This window comes from Perca fluviatilis, chromosome 5 (assembly GCF_010015445.1).
Source record: "Perca fluviatilis chromosome 5, GENO_Pfluv_1.0, whole genome shotgun sequence".
Classification (NCBI taxonomy): domain Eukaryota; kingdom Metazoa; phylum Chordata; class Actinopteri; order Perciformes; family Percidae; genus Perca; species Perca fluviatilis.
In genome coordinates this window covers 12,801,693-12,824,523 of record NC_053116.1, presented here as the reverse complement: position 1 = coordinate 12,824,523, position 22,831 = coordinate 12,801,693, and the positions used below count along the sequence as shown (strand labels likewise).

Here is a 22,831-nt window from a genome sequence, read left to right as displayed (position 1 = left end):
TTAACTGTGTTTTTCAGCTGCTAAAGAGAAGGACACTAAACAGAACATCATGGTTAATTGCTTAAAACATTTCTTTCAAATATTGAACATTGTCATTCAGTTTGTGCCATTACTCAGTGCTGTACAGTGTCAGTTGTTCACATGACTCACAGAAACACCAGAGTAGAGCCTTATATTTACTTGTATTTATTTGAATTTACATTTTACCTGATAGCAGCATGGGATCTCTTGTGGCTCGTCACACTATTACACAGCCATGTGTGACAGAACGACTTCTCCACGCTAAAAACCTGCCTAATTCTTTAGATCCCAACCACAGCTGTTGGTATAATAGTCCCTTAAATTTTCACATACAAAACTCGCACGCATCACTTGAGCATGACGACTCTGGTGAATTACAACAGTCCATAAAATAGTCAGTTTGGAATACTCAAGTGGAGGCTGAAAGGTTCAGCAGTAAAGCCTGCATAGTCTGTGTACAGAGCAATCTCGTCTTAGCTTTCAGTGAGTATGAGTAAAGTCCTCCACCATGTGCAAACAATAGTCTGCCACAAACCCTGAAAGTAAATAACCCCAGCTTCAACAACATTAACCAGAGATTAGGAGCTGAGCTAAATATTATTTTGTTTAGAAATGGTCCCCTGCATTGCATTTCTCTTCAGCTCATCAGTTCAATAAACAAAAAACATCAACTGTCAGATTTTTTCATTCGCAACTTTAGTTTCAGTCTAAAGAGGCAGTTGTCTAAGCCTCTGCAGAAAGGCTTGTAAATGTCCTCGGTAGTTTGCAATTCAGTGATGTTTTCCATTCAGCATGTTTCTAAAGTAAAGCTACTTACATGGCTGGGTTTCTTCCAGTGTGCCTTTGTCACCATTGAGGCATTGAAGTGGTTGCCATGATTATCAGCCATTATTAACTTCTCTTAAACCAGCGTCCTGCAGCTTCAAAAGACTTCTCAACTGACTTCAACAGGTTTGGATTAAACTCGCTCTCTGACTGCTGTGCCTTTGTCAAATTAACAGTTGACTGTGTCCCACTGTGACACCCAAGGTAAAGCTGCATCCCTGCCGACTGCAACCATGACTGACAGAGTTGGATCAGACAAAGTGGAAGACAAGATCCACAGGCTTTCCCAGTGTGTGCTCTAAACACATAACATTATCAAGTTTATGTCTCAGGTTGTATGTTTAGAGCAGTAATCCTCTGACTAACGCTAGATGTCTTGTCCTCATCTGATCCTTCTTTGTCACTGCGTAGCAGTGCAGGAGAATAATCAAACCACATATCATCCACCTCTTTCTTTATCACCCTATCCTGACAGGTGGCCAAGGGTGCGGTCCAACTCTTCTACTCTAATAGACATGTCCTTAAACAATCTCCGGTTCATGGAGGAACTATGGGCATATAAAACATATAAAATGAGTGTTTAAAGCTACAGCGATCATCAGCTGTGTACAAAATGATATGGAAAATAAGGAGATGGATAGAGTAAAGGAGACAAAAGTCTGCAAAGGAATCTAAATAAACACACAAACTGCAATGGAACCAAAGTGGAGACAAACAGAAACCTGACTCCTTTTAGCAGAAAAAATATATGGCAGAGATGACCAGAGAGGAGGAGGTGTGGGGATCCACAGGGAGCCTGGCTAGCATACATAAATTTAGTGTTAAGTGCTTAAAGGTATTATCAGAGCAAAAGCTAATAAAATTATGAGTAACACGTCTACAAAAAATGCAGTTTTTTTTTTTTTTTTTTTTTTTTTTTTTTTTTTTTTTTTTTTTTTTTTTTTTTTTTTTTTTTTTTTTTTTTTTTTTTTTTTTTTTTTTTTTTTTTTTTTTTTTTTTTTTTTTTTTTTTTTTTTTTTTTTTTTTTTTTTTTTTTTTTTTTTTTTTTTTTAAGTGTTATGTGTATGAAGATTATATTTTTGAATTAGCTTGCAATCAGGAACTGTGATTTAAACTCTGAAAATGTTGACTATATTGAGTCTGTTTGTGTAATATGCAACATTATTAATATGACAGTATTGCCAGTGATGAAACTACTCAGATCTTTTTCTTAAAGGTACAATATGTAACATTTCTGCATTAAAACTAAAACGACAATACCTATGTTACATATTTTTTTGAGTTGTGTTCTTACTATCCCAAATGTTTCCACCAAATTTCAAACCCAGAGAAATCTGTTATTTTATTTTTGACATGGGACGTTTCCTTTAGTCACCTGTCAATGGCATCATATAGAGAGACGAAGTCACGCCCTTCTACTTCCGGTCCATGGGACCTTAATTCGGAAAAAATATGAATGAGAGTCAGTGGAGAGATAATAATTACTTTTTGATCCCATTTGAATTGAGCCATGGATTACAAATATGATGTTCGTCAATTTAAAACATTATTTTTCAACCGAAGAAAGTCTCAGTTTATTGTTAAACTGTTGAAGTATAAGACTGTGAAAATACGTAATTAGAAAGACTACACACTTCAATGTCTCATGGATTACGTCTCGCTGAAGCTACGATGTCTGTGTGTATCGTACCGGGGATGTAACGTTACTCTAATGAGCAAAGGATCTCGCTTGATCTTTTGCTTCTCTGCTTAAAACACTTGACTGGATAAAACACAGCAGGTAAGATAACATTACACGTGTTGTGGAACAGAGCTAAGCTAGCTAGCTAGCGAGGAAGCCGAGCATCAAGCTAGGTGACGTTAATTGTGTGAGACGGGAGATGTAGTTCACTGAGCGGTTTCACACTAAACTAAGTGGTACTATGACAAACCTACAGCTAACTGAGACTTTCTTCGGTTGAAAAATTCTCTTTTAAATTGACGAACATCATATTTGTAATCCATGGCTCAATTCAAACGGGATAAAAAAATGATTTGCTTCTCCCCGTTCACTACCGTTCATATTTTTTCTGAGTTAAGGTCCAATGAGGTCCACCGGAAGGGGCGTGACTTCGGCTCTCTATAACCTTTCACCCTCTAGTTCAGGGGTGTCAAACTCACTTTCACTAAGAGCTACATTGGAAAATAAGAATCACATCAAGGGCCAGACATGTAGAGTTTATTGACATTCTTTTATTTTGAAAAAGTGAAATATCTTTGATTGTCTTACTGCATGTCGAATTTGTTGCATTTTTGTAGCTTATTTTCAAAAATGTTGTTGCTTTTTCTGTCTTTTTGCGGCTTTCTCCAACGTTTTTGTCGCTTTTTTTAATGTGTCGCTTTTTTTACATTTTTTGCTTTTTTTACACTTTTGTCGCTTTTTTTCCCTCCATATAATTTATCAAATCAAGATAAACAGTTTCCTGTTTTTTTTGGTTTGGCATAACCAGGCTATTTTTAACCTAAATTGATATTTGGGCCGGATCAAAATCTGCGAGAGGCCAGGTTCGGCCCGCGGGCCTTGAGTTTGACACGTGCTCTAGTTACTCATAACTTCCGTCAAAACACGGGCACCCAGGTGATACGTTTGAGAGTAATTGTAAATCATACAATGTCACAGAAAGAAATACTCGTAACTGTAATTCTGCTTGTTTTTGCCACACAGCATAATTTTGTGATTAATTACATGCCACTTTGCAACACAGTAATATAGCCGAGACCTTGTTTATTGATACATTTCAATATTGATCCAGCTTAACGTTACTACAATGTGCTGGTTGACTAGTAGCTAACGTTAATGCTAATGCTTAGTGGGTAACATTATGAGATTACAACATCGTTCAACACGTTCATAAAGTTATTTGTTTTGACCACGGTTAACAGCACTAGGCTAACCCACGAATAAGTTCACCAGTAACGTTAATGTTAGCTGTATAGATAGACGACTATTCTAATGCTAATTTAGCCAGCTAGCACACCCCGGTTGGTCTGCCTCACAGCCACTATCATTACAGCAATCCGAACCCAGCCAGTGGCGGGTGCTAACGATGCTAACGGCCGTTTAATGAAGCGTCGGGAAACAGACCATATCAGACCCAGGCACACGAGTCAGAACAGCGTCCATCCATAACGTAAGCTACGTCTCCGTTAGCGCTACGGGTGTTCATGCCGAAAATCTCCTCCCTGGCGAATTTAGCTGTCTTTACAATTAGCTAAATTAAGCTGACAAAATGTGGGTTAAGCACCAAAACCACTAGTTAAGATTACAGCAAAGTGAAAGGGAAGATAATTCTGGGCAGCTGGGAGATCTTCTGCTGCCGACAACGGCCATGTCCGCCCCGGTGTTGAAAACATCCAAAAGGTGACATTGACATGTGAAATACACTCACCTAAAGGATTATTAGGAACATCATACTTGACCCTATCCTATCAATATGGGCCAACATTTCTAAAGAATGCTTCCAGCACCTTGTTGAATCAATCACACAAAGAATTAAGGCAGTTCTGAAGTTGAAAGGGATCCCCCACACCATTACAACCCCACCACCACCAGCCTGCCCACTGGTAACAAGGCATGACGGATCCATGTTCTCATTCTGTTTATGCCAAATTCTGACTCTACCATCTGAATGTCTCAACAGAAATCGATACTCATCAGACCAGGCAACATTTTTCCAGTCTTCAACTGTCCAATTTTTGTGCGCTCGTGCAAATTGTAGCCTCATTTTCCTATCTTTAGTGGAGATGAGTGGTACCCGGTGGGGTCTTCTGCTGGTATAGCCCATCCACCTCAAGGCTGTGCGTGTTGTGGCTTCACAAATGCTTTGTTGCATACCTCGGTTGTAACAAGTGGTTATTTGAGTCAAAGTTGATCTTCTATCAGCTGGAATCAGTCGGCCCATTCTCCTCTGACCTCTAGCATCAACAAGGCATTTTCGCCCCCCAGGACTGCAGCATACTGGATGTTTTTCCTTTTTCACACCATTCTTTGTAAACCCTAGAAATGGTTGTGCGTTAAAATCCCAGTAATTTAGCAGATTGTGAAATACTCAGACCAGCCCGTCTGGCACCAACAACCATGCCACGCTCAAAGTTGCTTAGATCACCTTTCTTTCTCATTCTGACATTCAGTTTGGAGTTCAGGAGATTGTCTAGACCTGGACCACACCCCTAAATGCATTGAAGCAGCTGCCATGTGATTGGTTGATTAGATCATTTCATTAACGTGAAATTTAACAGGTGTTCCTAATAATCCTTTAGGTGAGTGTATATTGTAATAGTGTGGTTTTAGCTGCTGGCTAATGTTAGCTTGCTGGCCCACTAGCTAACTGGTCAGCTACCAAAACAAATCGAATCAAGAAAGATTAATTAGGTTGGGGAAACTGCAGTTATTTTATTAGAACTAAACGTAACGTGAATAAACTTGAATGGGTAAACTCATGAGCAGATGCATTTTAATCTGGGATGGTGTTTAACAATAAAAACTACAACTCCCATAATTCCACGCAACTTCCCAACGTCAAAAGTCCGTGTTTACCATCCATTGTTTTGATAGCGTCAGAAAGTTACATATTGTGCGTTTAAAAGTCCCATATTGTAAAAAGTGAGATTTTCATGTCTTTGTTATTATAAAAACAGGCTGGGGTGCATTTGTGATGCCACAACTACACTATATATAGATAGAAAGTGTTGCTACAGTCATTCCCCTGCTGCAATGATGGTGCAGAGACTCTGAGAGCCAAGAGGGAGAAGACCATGAAACGCTGACCAATCAGAGCAGACTGGGCTTTTTCAGTAGGGGGGCTTAAAGAGAAAGGTGCTAAAACGGAGCGTCTCAGACAGAGGGTGAATAATAAAGGTATAGTATATTCAGACAGAAAGTATGAGAAAAATAATGTGTCATTAAAGCATGCAAACATGTTCTAGTAAAAACCCCAAATACAAGTATGAACCTGAAGATGAGCATAATATGGGACCTTTAAGTAAAAACAGCAAAACGTGTAAAAAATACTCTGTTACAAGTAAAAGTCCTGAAGTATTATTAAAAGTATAAGTACAAAATTATTAGCATCAACATGTACATAAAGTACCAAAAGTAAAAGTAATCTTTATGCAATATGTCCCATTTCAGCATAATATATATTATATCACTGGAATTATAATTAGTGATGCATTAAAAAGCATCTGGATCTGTAACTCCTAACTAGTTCTGGTAACTGATGTTGTCAAATAAATGAAGAGTACAATACTGGCTTCCAGTAAAAAGTAACATACAATGGAAATACTCAAGTAAAGTACAAGTGCCCTATACAGTACTTGAGTAAATGTACGTAGTTACTTTCCACGACTAAGCATACTGTAGCAGTGTAGTTTGAATTAGGCAGTGACCATAAAAGCTGGTGGGCTTAATTGCAGATTGACCTGGTTTTGGCAGGGCTCTGATTATAGTGATACTCCCCTCTGAGTCTTGCCCCACTAAGCCTGTATTATACTACATCACATTAACATGCTGTCCCTCAATATCTTCATCAAATATACATCCAGGTCAAAGGAGGTTGAATAAAATGGGGTTACAGAGATCAAATATTAATATTAAAGTGCATTTTCACTGCTTCTGGCACCTTACAGAGTGCAGAAAAGTAAGTGTTTTCTTCTGTCCAATTACAAACCAACTCTGCTGATTCTCCTCAAGGATGTTTATGATATGAGCCAAGTTTGGAATAACTTCATCAGTGCTTTTAGTGGTTGTATTCGGCTTCCATGTCATGGAATCTGTAAACACAGAAGTTTCAAAAGAATCCTCTCCTCATGTCTGACTACTTGTAAGTCTGCGGCACCTACAGATGGTGTGTGCTACAGGGATCAGGGGTGACAACCCAAGCTCCAAATTCTCCTTTAATCCCTTTCCCTTTCAACTCCCACTGCTCTACTCAGATCAAGTCAGATTGCCAGAAGCGTAAGCCCCATCCAAAGTGTGAGAGAACTTATGAAAACCAATCTGACGTGAATGAGATTGTATCCACTTTTAATCACCACCAAGCTCAGCTTTGTTCAGTTTCTAAGTTCCCAAAATATCCCTGGCAGGTTTTCCACATCAGTCGTTCATTATAACGATAAGACATGCCAAAAGGTGGCCATGCAGATTCTGACAGCAACATGGATATGATAGGTACTGTGATAATCTAAATAAATGTATTGAAATGATTTCCTCACGCTCTGCCATTTATATTCTGAATCTACAATCATAGAAAAGTAGTCTTACCGGTTATGATTTCCTCTGAAGAGAAAAAAAAAATAGATCAAGCTATGCTGATTCATAAATGCTAAAAAATCTTTCAGTGAACGCGGAGAGAAACTGAATGACACCCTCTTGCAGTGAATGTAACAAAATATATGGCAGAAACTAACTATAATAGCAGACTAAAACACACACTTCAGAAGAGCAGAAATCTGCACATTTTGGCTTACCCTTATAAAAAGCCTACAAAAATAGATGATTATTTTTAACCGACACTGAAGTAAAACTGGCTCATTGCAAAGGATGACATAAACACAACTGGATAACAATTGAACTCAACTCAAAGACTGGTTACTGCCTTTTCAATTCGGTGACACATCATATGTGATGGTGGGGGCGAAGAAGTGTGTCTTTTGACGGTGCTGCGTTTTGTTTGCTTTCACGGAATTAGACTCGTTAGGCTTGGATTGAGAAATTGTCATCAAGCTGACAATTTCCTGCTAAAAATAGATTTGTATTAATTGAATCAGGCGAACATAATCATCAGAGTCTAATACAGTCATGAGTGATTAAATACAGACAGAACACCGAGCAAGTGTATTCCAGAAAGAAGCAGGTGTAGAAACAAGATGAGCAGAGACACCTAACAAAGAAGATCGGAGAAGGGTCACACAGAGGTCCCCCCCCCACACACACACACACACACACCGCTTCTTCTCCTCTTACCTTGTGGAATGGTGACGTGGTGTACGGGAGTGTAGGCTGGAACAGCTGGGGCTCTAGTGTTGCAGAAATCCGAGGGTCACTCCCATCTTGTTTCCTACAATCAGACAGATGTGAGAGAGCATTCAGTCAGAAAAGGTCACTCAGCTTGAGAACAAGCAAAAGGACAACAAAAAAGGAATGCCTCAGGAAATGTCGCTTGTCTTTTTTTGAGCAACAGAATGGACTGAGGTCCGAGGCATTGCAATGGTCCTAAACCCCGAGAGATTTCTTGCCATTGAAATTAGGATTTTTTGATTAAATGATCTAAATGATCCTGTGATTCTGTGTTACTGAGAAGTTCTTTTTATATTTCTATCTCTAGAAAGTGAAGCACATAAAGTGGTGAAATCTGACATGGTTGATATTTTAAGAAACAAAATAAGACCTCTAATTTATAGCACTGTGAAAAAGCAAAGAATGAAAAAAGTTTTAATTTAATTTAAATCACGATCTCTATAAATCAATTCAAGAAGGGTAGCTATCCTTTACTTTCTCTCTGATCATCTGTTTTGTCTAAAATGCACAAATATACGTGGTACACACATTCCATCCAGTTGTTTTCCTTACCCCTAAATTCCTTAATTTTTAGTTCAAAATGTCTTAAAATAACGCTCAAAGGAGCATTCAAGTTATGCCTAGCACACAAAAGTCAAAATACGGTTTATTTTGGGTTTATTAAAAAAGAGAAAACGTCATTCCTAAAAAAAAGTCTAATCTATTCCTCTAAGCAGGTGTTTGATTTCTTTAAATGCATAAGCTGCTTTTCACAAATACTTCAGGGATTTAGGGAAACAATACCCATAGTTTCACATCTATTCAAAAGGAGCATCTCTCTTCTCAAACCCAGGAGAGTAGCACACTGCTAATGCAAAACAGAGCAATAGTACTGTCATGCATCCTTTGCTCTAAAGTCAATATCTCTACCAGGATGGCTTTATCCCCACTGGACCAATGATCGATACACCCGCTGAACATGGTGCCCTATTGACACTGACAACTGGCCAGTACGCACAGCAGGCTTTCAATTTGTTTGTTTGATTAATTCAATCTATTTCAAACACACAAAGTGATCGATCGCTACGAAAGTGGATCTGAATTGCTCATGAAACGGTGACAATGCAAAGTGAAAAATGCATATTGCTGCCTGTGGTGATCAAAGAAGGCTACAGCAGCCGCAATGAAATACAGTATATACATATCTCTACATCTACAAGGTGATGTGTTCGCCAACAGCCGAAATGCACCAAGCTCCACATGCAGAGAAATATGTTTCAATGCATTCAATAACTCAATGAGTAAATAAATAATAATAAATACATTTTAGTAGATTGTGTGGCTGTATGTGCTGACACAGTGATAAGTTATAAGAGTGAATGTATGGAGCTGTGTTGGTCTGGTGCTGAGGATGTAGATAAGACAAACAGCTGCTCAAGAGGGACAGTGACCGAGATGGAAATCTGTTTTCACATTCACTTTTGTACTCTCAGCAGCAGCTCTCCCATGGGAGGACAGGATACGGTAGGGCATCAGCTGCCCTGAACTCTTAATGAGAACTTATGCACAATAGATGGATGCAGGACACACACACACTTGAAAGAAAATGCTTTTGTTTTTAACAGTTGGTTTAAAACTAGATATTATGTAATACTTGTTCATATGCATCTGTTTGTCGTAGTCTGTTGTGCGTACAAAACACAGTACATAATAACTATAGTCTCACATATTTTGGTGACAAGATATACCATATTGTTCCCACTAACACACATAAGAGTAAAAGTGACAGAAAAACTATCTTGCCCAGTCCAATACAAACTGTCCTTCATCACAAGCATGTTGAGCTGCACACATTACACACTGCTGTTCACACACACCTGCCTGTTCTGCGTGGCATTACCACGTAAGCCCTCCTGCAGATCAGTTTGCATCACTAAGCCACAGCTTCATCCCAACACCACAACAAATTACATAACACACCCCAGCTGGGTAGCGATGCAGCACAGAAAGCAGCCGTGTGAAGAAGACACAGCATTTCCTCTGGGCGACCTGATGTCCTGCGTGGAGCCGAGCAGCAAACTTACTTACATTGGCAGCTGGGCGCTCCCTGGGAAGTCCGGACAGTGACCGGCACTCTGGCAAATGACTCACTGTCAACGCTACTCCTCTAGTTAAGCTCCCTCTCTCTCCCTCTCTTTTACAGCTAGCTACTCTTTTTTTTTTTTTCTCTCTCTTGCTTTTTACTCTTCTCTCTCTCTTTTCCTGTCTCTGTTTCTGCTTCTCTTGCTTTTTACTCTTCTCTCTCTCTCTCTCCCTGTCTCTCTCTCTCTGTTTCTGCTTCTCTTGCTTTTTACTCTTTTTTCTCTCTCTCTTTATCTCTCTTCTCCCAGATTCAGTCACCTCACTAGCTGCTTTCAATCAGTCGTTCAGCCATCACTCTCATCTTTTTATGAGTGTTGGTCACTCCCAGTGAGCATCCTCTGTGCCGCTGATTCTCCTCCCTCACTCTCTCTCTCTCCTCCTACTCAGTCCCTCACACACACACACACACACACACACACACACACACACACACACACACACACACACACACACACACACACACACACACACATGCGCTCTTTAGTTGTCACTTCCTCATCTCCACCCTCTCTGTCTGCTCTCAAGCTCACACACATACGCAGGATGTGGTAGGCTACTTGTCTGAAATCGGGACTCTAAACCGCGCACCCACCCCCAACCACCAACACCATCACCACCCTTATCCCCTTCAAAGCGTGAGAACCCCCCGCCATCTTCCATTTCAGGCAAGAATGAAGTCTGCCGCTCAGAAAGAGAAAGGAAGGCAGAGCTAATTAGGGTAACGGGGGTTGCCTTCAATCCCTACACTGCCTCATGAGCCAGCTAGGGCTGTTGCTGTGGCAACCACATCAGCCACACGTGAAAAACAAAAAATAACACCCACATTCAAATTTATGTTCATTATGATATGACTTGAATTAGGTGATTATGTATGTCCAACATTAAGATCCCAAAGGTGACTAGGCATTGCAGCCTCCTTAATGCTCATTGTGCAGGATGAGGAAGCGTGCATGGAAATGTTTTTAATTACTGTAATGAGTTTCATTCAACCCCCGGTGAACATGTGCGTTTCCTCCACTATGCTAACAACCACAGTTTCCAGCAGGCCTGTGAGTAATGTCACCAATATCCTGCTATGTCCCAGCTAAACAATATTCTACGCAGCAATAACGCTTATTCATCGGTGCAGTTACTCAATGAACAGGAAGGTGTGTGTGTGTGTGTGTGTGTGTGTGTGTGTGTGTGTGTGTGTGTGTGTGTGTGTGTGTGTGTGTGTGTGTGTGTGTGTGTGTGTGTGTGTGTGTGTGTGTGTGTGTGTGTGTGCCTGTATGGGTTAGAGATGAAGAGATAACAAGGGATTACGGCACACTCTTCATACTGTGCTCTCCATTAAGAGCTGTGTATTGTGAAACAAAAGTAAATAATCCTCTCACTGTCCAAAGCTTACTGGTACAAAATAAAACTGTAGTATATCATTGGACACAGTTTTAATATTGTCCAGATTAGCAGTAATTTGTAGAGACGTCCTGTTGTAGTGGGATAATAATCCTTCTATCTCTCTTTTAAACCCTTGAGCAAAGACTGGAAATGTTACATATGCCAAAGCAAAAGCTCAGGACGAGGGGGGTGTGGGGTTAAAAAAAATGAAACTGTTGTCTATGAGCCATAGTGTGAGGGCTTTTGTCAATAGTGCTTAGATAAAAACACATTGTCGGGCAGGCAGATTTTGCGTGTTGAGTGATCACGCGGATCACCGCAGCAGGTTCTTATCAAATCAAAGCCATGCCGCGGAAATGATAAATAACAGCAGAACAAGAAGAAAATCCTGAGCCATGTGGCACTTTATTTATTTTATTTTTGTCTCCTTTGAAGAAAGATGGTTTTAAATTGAGAGTAACCTCCCTGCTGCAATGTCCTTTGCAGAATCCCAAAGTAAAATCCCTTCCAACCGGCCCCCCGCTGCCAGGGATTCCCATCCCATTAGCCTGGTGAAATGGCCTCTGGTCACTTCCTTCTCTCTCTCTCTCTCTCTCTCCCCCCCAATCCTCTGAGAATTGTTGCTCCCCTGAAATTTTTCCCCATCTCCCACCCTCACCCTTTAGCGGCCATTTCTCAACCAAGATAACTTAAATAATAATACAGGACACAAGCTGAAAGAACTGGCTAAAGTAGCTGGATCCTATAATTGATCCTATAATTCCCAAAGGATCATGGCAAGCCAAATCAAGAGTCAGCAACTGTTTGTTCATTGTTCATCAAGTTTTAACAATATATTCAAATTCATACAAATTAAAATCAAAGTTCCTTCTGATTCAAGCTCATGTCGTTATGCTGAGCACAACAAACCTAGCAAGCAGCTAAGAATGTAATCTGTATGATGTGTGTGTGTGTGTGTGTGTGTGTGTGTGTGTGTGTGTGTGTGTGTGTGTGTGTGTGTGTGTGTGTGTGTGTGTGTGTGTGTGTGTGTGTGTGTGTGTGTATGTGTGTGTTCTCGTTTAACTATATTCGTGGGGTCCACAAAACGGGAATAGAGTAGACTTGTGGGGTCTGGACAGCTTTGTGGGGCCAAAATGCTGGACCCCACAACTTTAAAGGGCTGTTTGAGGGTTAAGACTTGGTTAGGGTTAAATTACCCATTACCCTATGATTAGGGTTAGAATAAGGTAATGGATAGGGTGAGGGTAAGGGTTAAGTTTAGGCATTTAGTTGTGATGGTTAAGGTTAAGGTCAAGGTTATGTCAATGACGCGTCCCCACAAAGTTAGTGAAACGCACTATGTGTGTGTGTGTGTGTGTGTGTGTGTGTATGTGCGCGTGCACGTGCATGCGTGTGTGTGTGTGTGTGTGTGTGTGTGTGTGTGTGTGTGTGTGTGTGTGTGTGTGTGTGGGTGTGTGTGGGACGGTGTGTGTGACCAGCCAGTGACCCCTAAGGGCAGTTAAAGGTTTAGGATCTCCGATCACAGACACATTATACACCAGCAGGCAAGATGGTTTGCTGTCCTGAAATATGAATGAATGGTTATTTATGCATAAGCAGCATTGAGTGTCTCCCACAGGTTGAGATTTAATTAATGGTGGTCGACCTCAGGAGGTAGAAGGGGATGGGGGTGATGGGGGGATGGGGAAGTGCAAACAGCACTGAGCCGCAAGATTCGGCTGAAAAACTGCACTGAATTCATAAGCTGTCTAATGACTGTACATGAATGCATCATTCCAGCAGAGTTTATTGTCCTTACTTTCAACTTCATTTCCACACAGCTAAAAGTAAGAAATAATAAATCTAATAATAGAAAAAAATATGATAGTGCCAGGTTTTCATTTTTAATTGTTTACCATAGTAATTCATGGTAAATCATGTTGAGTCACTGTTACAGTCTGTGACTGAAAACGCTCATTGTTCCTGCTGCAAAATGTTGGATTACGTAAGAGGTCTGAGGGTTCTCCTGCTGTTTCTAGATTTGTTGAAACCCGCCTCCAGTCACTCTTAAACAAATGCTCTATGTTAATCAATCCCAGAGTTTGTTTGCAAGGCAAAGTAGGAGTGCCAACTGCCTCCTAACTTTTGAAGAAACTTCAAGGTTTCTCTGCAGTACACCGGAACCCCACTGTGACTGTGATTGTGACTGGTTTGATAATCATGCAGAATTTTTTTAAATGTCTTGTTTTGAACTGGGTAATTGGGCTACAACATTAGGGGGCCAGTAAAGCTGATATAAAAAAGTAAGCATGTTCCTGATGACGTTAACTATGACCTCTTTCTTCTCACAGTAGGTTCTCTTCTGTTTAACCAGCTCAGTTGGGTCAAATAGTGACAATATAAAATAATGTCCATGTAGCTATACCAGCCCCGAATCTTCAATCTTGTGTTTCTTAACATAATTAATATTGATTTGATCAAAATTACAAATTGCTCTTATGGTGGCGCTACATGAAAAGTTAAGGGAGGACCACTGTTATTTATTCATCCTGACAGGGACATAGTCTGTGCCACATTTCATGGCAATCCGTACAAAAGTTGTGGAGACATTTATGGGGGAAAATCAACATGCTGGTGGCACAAGAGAAAGTCATGTGTTTCATCCTTTGTCTGAACACATTTTAATGTTAATCTAACCAGGAGCTGAGATATTTTAGCCAGAGGAAAGTGGAAACCAGACCAACATTTTCACCGTGGTTTAAATGCCAATTTCTTCTTGGTGCTATACCGCTATTTTGTACTTATTTGTTTCTTTTTTGTCATAGTTATTGTCTATTCCATATTCATGTTTAATATGTTTATTGTGCACCAACCCCCAAGGCAAATGCCTTGTAAGTTACTTACTTGGCAATAAATCCTTTTCTGATTCTGATTCTGAAAATGGGTTAAATTCGGCATATGAATAAATTAAAATGGATATTTCTAATGACCTCTGAGTAATATGACGCCTCGCCTCCTCATCAGCTTCCACCTACTGAACCAGAGGTTTGATCTCAATGAATGTATAAGCACTGTGTCGACAATCCCCAAACACAAATCATTTAAGCAGACATTAACACGCTTAGCGGTGCTGCTCAGTGATCTTGTTTCCCCGTGTCATCATATATTACAGCACTGACCCTGAAGAGCTCAGCTATTAGGAACCGACCCTCCCTGTTAGATTTTTTCAAATCCGTCATGAAGTAGCAACACCTGCTGCCTCGCCTAACAGCCAGAGACACGAGGAGCAATGAATTACCACTCAAATAGACCCTGGAATTGCCCTGTTTTCGGGGTCATCCTTCCCAACACCCGTCAGACTGAGCCAAAGCACTCGAACAAATGGGAGGATGATTGTCTCTGTTGTGAAACCATATCTCTGAGCGGTGCTTATACTTGTCTTGTGCGTATGTGGCTTCGATATGAGCATCAAAGGCAATCTTTCCAGATGAAAATATTTGATTTCCACTTCAAAAAAAAAAGTTTTATTTTGGTGGAAGTTCAGCTTCATAAATATACTGTATATAATATGTAACACAACATTTAATATGATATTCTAAGCCAGTTTTATTTAGGTATATTATTCTGTGTGCAAGAGGGAAGTAACAAAAACCTACTCCAGGACTTTCCCCAACCTTCTGGGCCTTTTTGTCCGATAGTTATAAAAGTCATCGCTGCCACACTCAAACAAAAGCAAATATTGGACAAAATTCAAAAAGCAGATACGTCTTAGAAGCGGTTTGTTCCCCAGGGAACTGTACATATAGTAAAGTCCTTTATTAAACAAACAGTCAGATATGGAAATTCTATTCAGTAGTTCTTATCAAGACATTAGAACAAAACTGTTTTTACTTGAAGGTATGAGCACTTTTTTTTTTTAGGTACCACTGTATTCATGGGAAGAATAAAAAAAACACTGTACAATCAAATGCTACATGCTTGGAATTCTAAATAATAAAATATGTGTGGGATCTGATGCGTGTGTGAGGAGACTCCTTGATGTGTTATCTTGAGCCCACACGTCCCCTGCCAGCTGGCCATATTCAGTATGCATTAAAAACCCAGGTACAGCAGGTGTTTTTGAATAAAGCATGCTCACTCTAACAATAGGTCCTGATTTCCAACTTGCTTATCTCTCACAATGTCACTATCCAGATTTCCTTGGAAACACAACCCCTGGGGGAAATCACAGTGATGCAGATGTGCCTTTTCAACGACAGCCTGGTCACTGTGGGGTACGTTTTTGTTCTTTTGTGTTTGATATTAGAGCTACTAGCGTATTCAGTCATACCAAACTTTTATGATTTAGAAATCGTACATCCGTCCTATCAATCGAGACAAGAACATCCACAATAAGATCATGCAACAATTTTCTCTCCCTTGGAAGAGAAAAACCAGGAGGAACGCGGGAAATATAAAGTCCTTCATCTTGCTGGCTTATCACACCATCCTCAGCATGACAGGTGTCAATAAACAGGCTCCCATGAGAGATATACACATCCTCAAATGTATACTCAGGGATCCAAAACACAAGGAATAAAGACCCTGCCTGCCTCATCAGCACCTGAAGCCCCGTCTTCTGAAGATACTGCAGCTGCAAGAGACTTTCTGAAGGCCAAGAAGTGAACTTTAAACAAGCTGGCAGAACAACTTTGCCAGTGAAAAGCTTCACGAATCAGATAAAGTAAAAAGGAATGTCCTGTCAAAGTTGCCTGGCTGGCACTCATATCAACCTTCGACAGCCTGCTGTCATTGGAGCTTTAGTTGTTTTTTTTTAGACATGGTGTGCTGATGCTGGATGGTGGATGACATGTTAGGATTTGGATTATTGAGACGGGTAGAACCAGGGGCGAGCTTGTCACTCTGGTGCTATATTTGGTCAGACAGCAGGAGACTCACAGAGAGACAGTCTAGGCTGATCTGGCTTGACAGTTTGCTCTCCCACTACGTCCGCTCTTCCAGACAACTCAGGTTGACACACACAGATGAGCGTGCACAAGCAAACTGACACTCGGCCCGGGCTTCGCGGCGTAGCGGTGGGCGCATGTGTAGAGGAGACAGACAGAGGATGATGCAGAGTGACGTCTCATGGGAAATCAATGAACACAAACAGAGGACTGTGTACAGTGACACCTCTTAAGTGTTTATAGGCAGAAACGGGACACAAAGGATGAAATAGGCCTAGAATTTAGAAAGCATCATAAAAATAGAACGGCGTATTGGATCACAAAATTTGGAATAAATAGCAAGGTCATTCAGCAACGTTAAAATAACCTGCTTATAATAATAACAATAACCAGTTTTTGGAACAGCATTACCCACTGAGTAAAATAATAAATATTTGATCACTCTAAAACACACACACACACACACACACACATTGTCTCTGTCGTAACTGCCACAAGAGGAAAAGTATTTTGAGTTTCTAAAGTTTATCCGACTTGAGGTCCAATTTATCATTAATATAGTTTGAATTATTATAGGACTACTGCAGACTGCACCTGTACTATGCATGTTTTCAACTTTTTACCACTAGAGGGCAGAGGGCAGGGCAACCAAAACCAAAACAACCATCAATCACTGCTGAACTCTTCTGCTCAAACTTAAAGCTGCCCTTTCAGACATGTTTTAAAACATATGAAAATACTCTGCTTTGAATAATAATGTATGTCTTGTATGGTTTTCCCACAAAACATGTTTGTTACCTGGTTAAAAAACTCAGAAAATTACATCTTCTCCTTGAAATATCCAGAATCTATGAATAAGCAAGTAATGTTCATTTCAAGAGTTGAACTACTGAACACAAAACAAACCTCTCAGTGTATGTGTGCTGGAGGTTGAAGTTTCCACATTACACCTCTGCAAGATGCATGTAGGACTACGATTGGTTCCCAAATTAGTTGCGATTAAATTCAGATGATGAAGGGGAGCACAGGTAAACTTTCCTCCTTCAGCAGATGAATGTGAAAAAAAAGCTCAAAGATCCAAGTGGAGTAACAACAAAACACGCTTTTAATTGCGATATATAGATATATATTTAGGAAGAAACAAAATTGGCGTGATGAAAAAATATTATCTTTTGATTATTACTGCATGTAAAGCAATGGCTGATATCCTAACTTAAGTCAAGTTAGTTACCGTTTAGCTTAAATTGTAGAGGGGAAGGTGAGGGACCTCCGGCAGCGCATCCTCTATGGTGGCATTAACAATAATCAGTCAGCTCAAAATCAGCAGGGGGAGGCACGTAGAAACAGCTGTTTATGCCAGTTTGCTGCTCTGTATTTCCATCGATCTCCTCCGCTCCATTTCAGTAGGCCTAGCTTACAGTTACCATATACCAACATGTTAAGACACCATAAAGCGATCAGGTATTCTTTAAGAGGTTCCCTTAAGACATTCCGCAAACTCTGGCATCCCTTTTTAGCCCATGTCAACACATTAGATATCAATGAAGAAACTAATAGAAACTGACCAGTCTTAACTGAGCACCTTGATTATGCAAATGTCGCTAACTTGGAAAAAACAATAAAGAGATTGGAAAAAAAAAGACACCATAAAGCATTCAACTACTTTCCAGCATTCAGTGGTGTATGTGGGGCTAAAGGTGTATTTACAGATTTAGATACAAATGAGGTGCAGACACTTTATAAGCGAGCATAGTGTTTGCAATAAAATGTCCCAGTGCTATACCAACACACCAACCTGATTATTCGTTTAATTGATTGATTGATTGATTGATTGATTGATATAGATAATCCTTAGTACATTGCTTCCTCCGGGTTGGTTTCATTAATCATTTCTTGAGTATTGGTATGGAGCAATTTAGGAGGAACGCATGCATCAGGCAGGTAAATTGATTTGATTGTGGAGTCATGCGGTTATCATCAAAAAATCTTCAGGCAGGGTTAAAAGAAACTCACCAGAATTTTCTTGGCCTTCCAATTCGGAAAGGTGAGCACGGCATTTTGCTGGGTTGTCCTGTTACAGTTTTGGCTGTGAGAGGATTGAGCTCACTGTTCTAATTTCCAGTCACATCCTGTTCAAAATACAGTACCTGGAGGAAGATTTTGACTCTGGCTGTCCCAGTTATTTTTCTTTTTAAATCTAACTTTTGTCCTTAGGCTTAACAGAGCGAAGAATCCTTTCACCAAAGGTTGTGTTGTTAGGTATGAGCACCGATGATGACGCAATATAATTCAAGTTCTGTTAACACAGTGGGAAGGATCCTCCAAATTCATTCAGCAGTGTTAGTTGAATTCCTCCTTGCTTTAAAGAAGCGCATGACTCTGACAAAGCAACAAGGCTGGGGTGACTCTGCTGAACTCTAAATGTATTTTGTTTTGCAGACATCACACTGCTCTCTTCTTTCTCTTCCTGTCATGTCATCTTATCCACTCACTCCCCTTTGTCCTTCCTCTTCTCCACGCCCACAATTCTTTTATCCCCTGTTCTGTTTTGTATCCTCTTTTAGATTGTCCAGTCCTCTCTCCTCTTCCTTTTTTACCGTGAGGTGCAGTTGTTCTGTTATAGCCTGCTGCAGTGGTAGCCCGATGGCTAGACGGCAGTCCCTGCAAACAAGCCCAGCCACTGCTGAGTAATGCAGGCCTGGCTGCTAAGAGAGATCCTCCTGTATCTGTATTCCAGAGGGAAGGTGTGATGATACTGCGGCGAGGCACTGTTTAACCTTCTGCTGTCGGACAGAGGGGGTTGAGGGCCAGAAACTCGTGCCACCACACCTAATAGAGTGGTCTATCTGCAGCGGCAAGAGGCGTGCATACTCAGCTCCCTGCCTGCCTACATGTGCCACTCACATGCAGCACTCCAACCTTGCCAGCACTGCAGATATAGCAGCACGGTCTGGGTATCTGTTTCCCCACTGCTGCCCGTCTGCTCTACCTTTCAACTGGCTCATTCATCTCACTTTCACTCTACTCGGCGGACTGGTTCACACATTTCAAACGTACAAGGGCGGTCTGAGTCAGTGACATCGAACATTATTTCTAGTGCTAGAGCTTTAAGAATTCTAATCCACTTTGTATGTTTATCATAAATGAAAACCTGATAAACATTTTAAATGACGAAGATTGATAACAAAATGTCACTGTCTCGACATGCTGTCATAGTTTACCACATTTTACAAATATAAATACATATACAAAAGTAAAAACAGAAGAAAAACTCACCATATGCTTCTGGCCTTGGAGAAGGTCTTGTCCACTCTAAAACACACACACACACACACACACATAGCACAACAGTACTAATTAAATATTTTTACCTACATTTCATGACATTTTGGTTGTCTTTATTTGCTGTTAATCTGTGTCAAAAACAACTAAAATCCACTGAAAATTGTCAAAAACCTGCTTGGCAAATATATGTTAACATCAAGGTGAGGAATTCAACATTTAAAGCCAGCTAAATGCTAATAACTCCACAAAGAATCACAATAATTCAAATATAGATAGAAATAAGAATCCATCAGCACCCGGTCGCATATGACGGGGTACTAATGGTTTCCATGCTCTTGTCTGCACGCATCTAAGTTTACCCAGACTAATTTAAGAGTGGAAAACAAAGAAGGATAGTGGGCCATCCTTTCTACTTACAAGACGTCCATTGAACTGAGAGAGGTTGGTTATGCAGTGGGCTGGGTTGCCCTGAAATAACTCCTGCCATCTGTTAATGTTGCACCTCCGAGGATGAAAGGATGGTAACTAGCCTGGTGTTTCTTGAGACAAAATGAGTCTTGTGAGTCCTAGTTTGAAATCGCACTATGAGGCTCATTACTCTCTGTCAGTCGAGAATCGACTCTGGATGAACAGATTTGAGCAGTAATCACTGCAAACAATAACCAGATGAGGCAGCGATGGAAACTCAGAGAGATGCAGAGTAGGCCTACCGTTTCTGCCAATAGATGGCACTGTGTGTGCAGGAGAAACTTCCTGTCTGACAGGTGAAATTCATGAAAAACTAGGCTTTCCATCTGCTCATCACCCAGAAAGCCATTTATTATGATTGTTAAGTTCATAAGGAAAGGATTTTTGACAACCTGACACACAAAAAGAACAAATACTTCTTATAGGAAAACATCCCAATCATGAACACACTATAACTTCTTTTGGGACGCAGCACCTGACTTCACTTGCAGCAATAAAGTGCATATGTAATACTGTTAACTGTTGGCTATGGATATTTGATACTGATAACTATCGCCCAGTGACTTGGCTGTGGCTTTTTTCTCTTGTAATAGCTGGTGGTGGTGGCACAGGGAAAAGGGATTGTTTAGTATGTCTCTTAGGCTCCTGCACTGGCCCCAATGCCATATAATGACCCTCAGAAATTCTCAGAATAAGGCAAATACATTATTAAAATAATCCCCAAGCTGTAAATTAGATTTTACGTTGTTTTCTTCCCTTGCTGTTGACCCTGACGCTGTATGTTTGACTTCAGCCCTCAAGCCAAAGCTGCTGACTATTATCCACCCTGCGTAGAGCTCAGACCTCTTACTTATCTTTCCCCGGACATGATCAGTTTGCACAACACAGGAACACCCAAAGGATCAAACAACAGATTCTGGAAAGACAAGTGTTTCTTGCTGTATGAGAAATAAGGGTAAAAAGCAGACTTAAGAGTGGACAGGCATGCCGGTAGCTCTATGAGGCAGCACCAAGGCATAGTGGTGCCCTGAGCTAAATGCTAGCACCAGCATGCTAACATGTTCACCATTTTAGTTTACATGAATGTGCAAATTTCATGACAATCCATCCAATGGTATTCTGGGACATCAGGAAGCAATGCAGCAGTAACGTTGTGAAACAAAGCTCCTTGAGCAGAGATGGATAAAGAAAAGGGTCTTTTTGTTTTTTTGCATGTACTGTCGATGTGAATTGAGTTACAACTGGTGTATGTTGAGTCTCAAAAAACACTTTCTGGCCAAGCATACAGCTGATGCAGAGAATCATAGATACAAGCCCCCAAGTCAGGCTACAGAAGGAGTTCCTGTTTTTTTCATTTAAATAAAAAGGCCAATAAAAAGTTTCATTGATTGCATGAAACGAAGTAACTTTAGGACCAAAAGTAACATAAGTTTGCACTTCTTCTTTTGTAGTGGGACATTCTCAAAAGAAAAATGAAAGCTTAAAGCTTCCTCCTTCTCAGAAAACTGTGTTGGTGAGAGGAAACAGGCCCTGGGGGTCTGTTTGTTCACTTTACTGTGGAGTCACGGATCAACAGTAGGACGTCGCCTGATTCCCATAAGTGCAGAATATCGCTGATTATCAACCCCAGGTCTACACGTGACACACTGACTGAGATGGATTTTGTGGCTCTGTTGTATCTCAAATCTAGCACCAGTGTTAATTTCACTGAGCCTGACAGACACGTGTGTGCAGATAAATCAGAGCTTCATCTTAAGTGGAATGCATACTGGCCCTTACAGAGAAAGAGAGTCAACATACTTATGGGCCGTCGGCTCTGCCCTTGCGAAGCTGAGTGTGAGGAGAGGAAAGCTGTTTTCATATGTAGCCTACTGCATCACTAAGAATAACATTTTCTCAACCTCATCCTGTGCTGCTCACCCATTCTCAGGTTTCATGGAATTCCTATAAAATGAAATCAACCAGGGTGTGTCGAGATTATTGGATAAAAGCTGCAAACTGAAATACCAAAACCAATACAGGAAATTTGCAATAAAACGTACCCTTAACTACGAAACAGAACATAATACCCAAGAGCTGAGATCTCATATCAACATATTGATTGCAGTGAGAAATATGCTCTCAAACTTTTTTTTTGTTGCTTGGGTTATAAAGAAAGAAAAATAACTCCATACACATTCAAAGGTTGTACTTGTCTAATCTCTTGCTACAAGTTACAGACGGGCTATGTAAGATAGTCTGATGACAGATAATAAGGTTGTTTTCAGATAGGGGACAAGAAAAAAACGGAATATACTGTAGAGGCTACAGGAAAAGCTGCTTGCCTTCATTCCTATCAGTCACTTTACATTCAACAAATTATCTGAACATAGTGAGTAGTTTGGTTTGAAGTACAGAAATTGTACGTGTAATGATAATAATTACTCTTTATTATTATTCAGTTAAAATAATTGCTAAATAAATCTGTCTACACCCAACAATCATTCAATTACCACTTTTTCCATCAATATGAAACTAAACTCATCCCTGAGAGACATAAGAAAGAAAGCAAACCTGGACTAAGCAGAGCAGCGCCAAGATAAAGAGAAGCCCTCTCTGAGAGAACAATGTTTGGAGTGAACCTAAGTAGGCTATAACAAATTTGCCTGTGCTAATGCATTTGTGGGCTAGGTCATATTTGCACATTCAAATCTCACAGTGAGAACAGTTTGTGTAGCCTAGTTTTTATTTAAAGAAAGATTAGATGAACCAG

At 40.4% G+C, this 22,831-nt stretch overlaps 1 protein-coding gene across 23 annotated transcripts in view; it reads right to left on the bottom strand.

Moving 5' to 3' along the window:
* The window catches only part of LOC120559236 (RAP1 GTPase activating protein), a 48,453-nt gene that overhangs the window by 18,872 nt on the left and 6,750 nt on the right, over window positions 1-22,831 (bottom strand). For 9 of the 23 annotated variants that reach the window (XM_039800819.1, XM_039800797.1, XM_039800804.1 and 6 more), the window contains exons 2-3: window positions 19,603-19,638; window positions 7,850-7,943 (exon numbers count right to left, since the gene is read on the bottom strand). In XM_039800819.1, the coding sequence (XP_039656753.1) occupies window positions 7,850-7,943; window positions 19,603-19,638 (130 nt within the window). Of the gene's footprint in view, window positions 1-207; window positions 465-838; window positions 1,179-7,849; window positions 7,944-9,862; window positions 10,091-18,339; window positions 18,507-19,602; window positions 19,639-22,831 lie in introns of those variants that run through there. The other 14 variants (XM_039800817.1, XM_039800809.1, XM_039800815.1 and 11 more) reach the window with 10 other exon arrangements.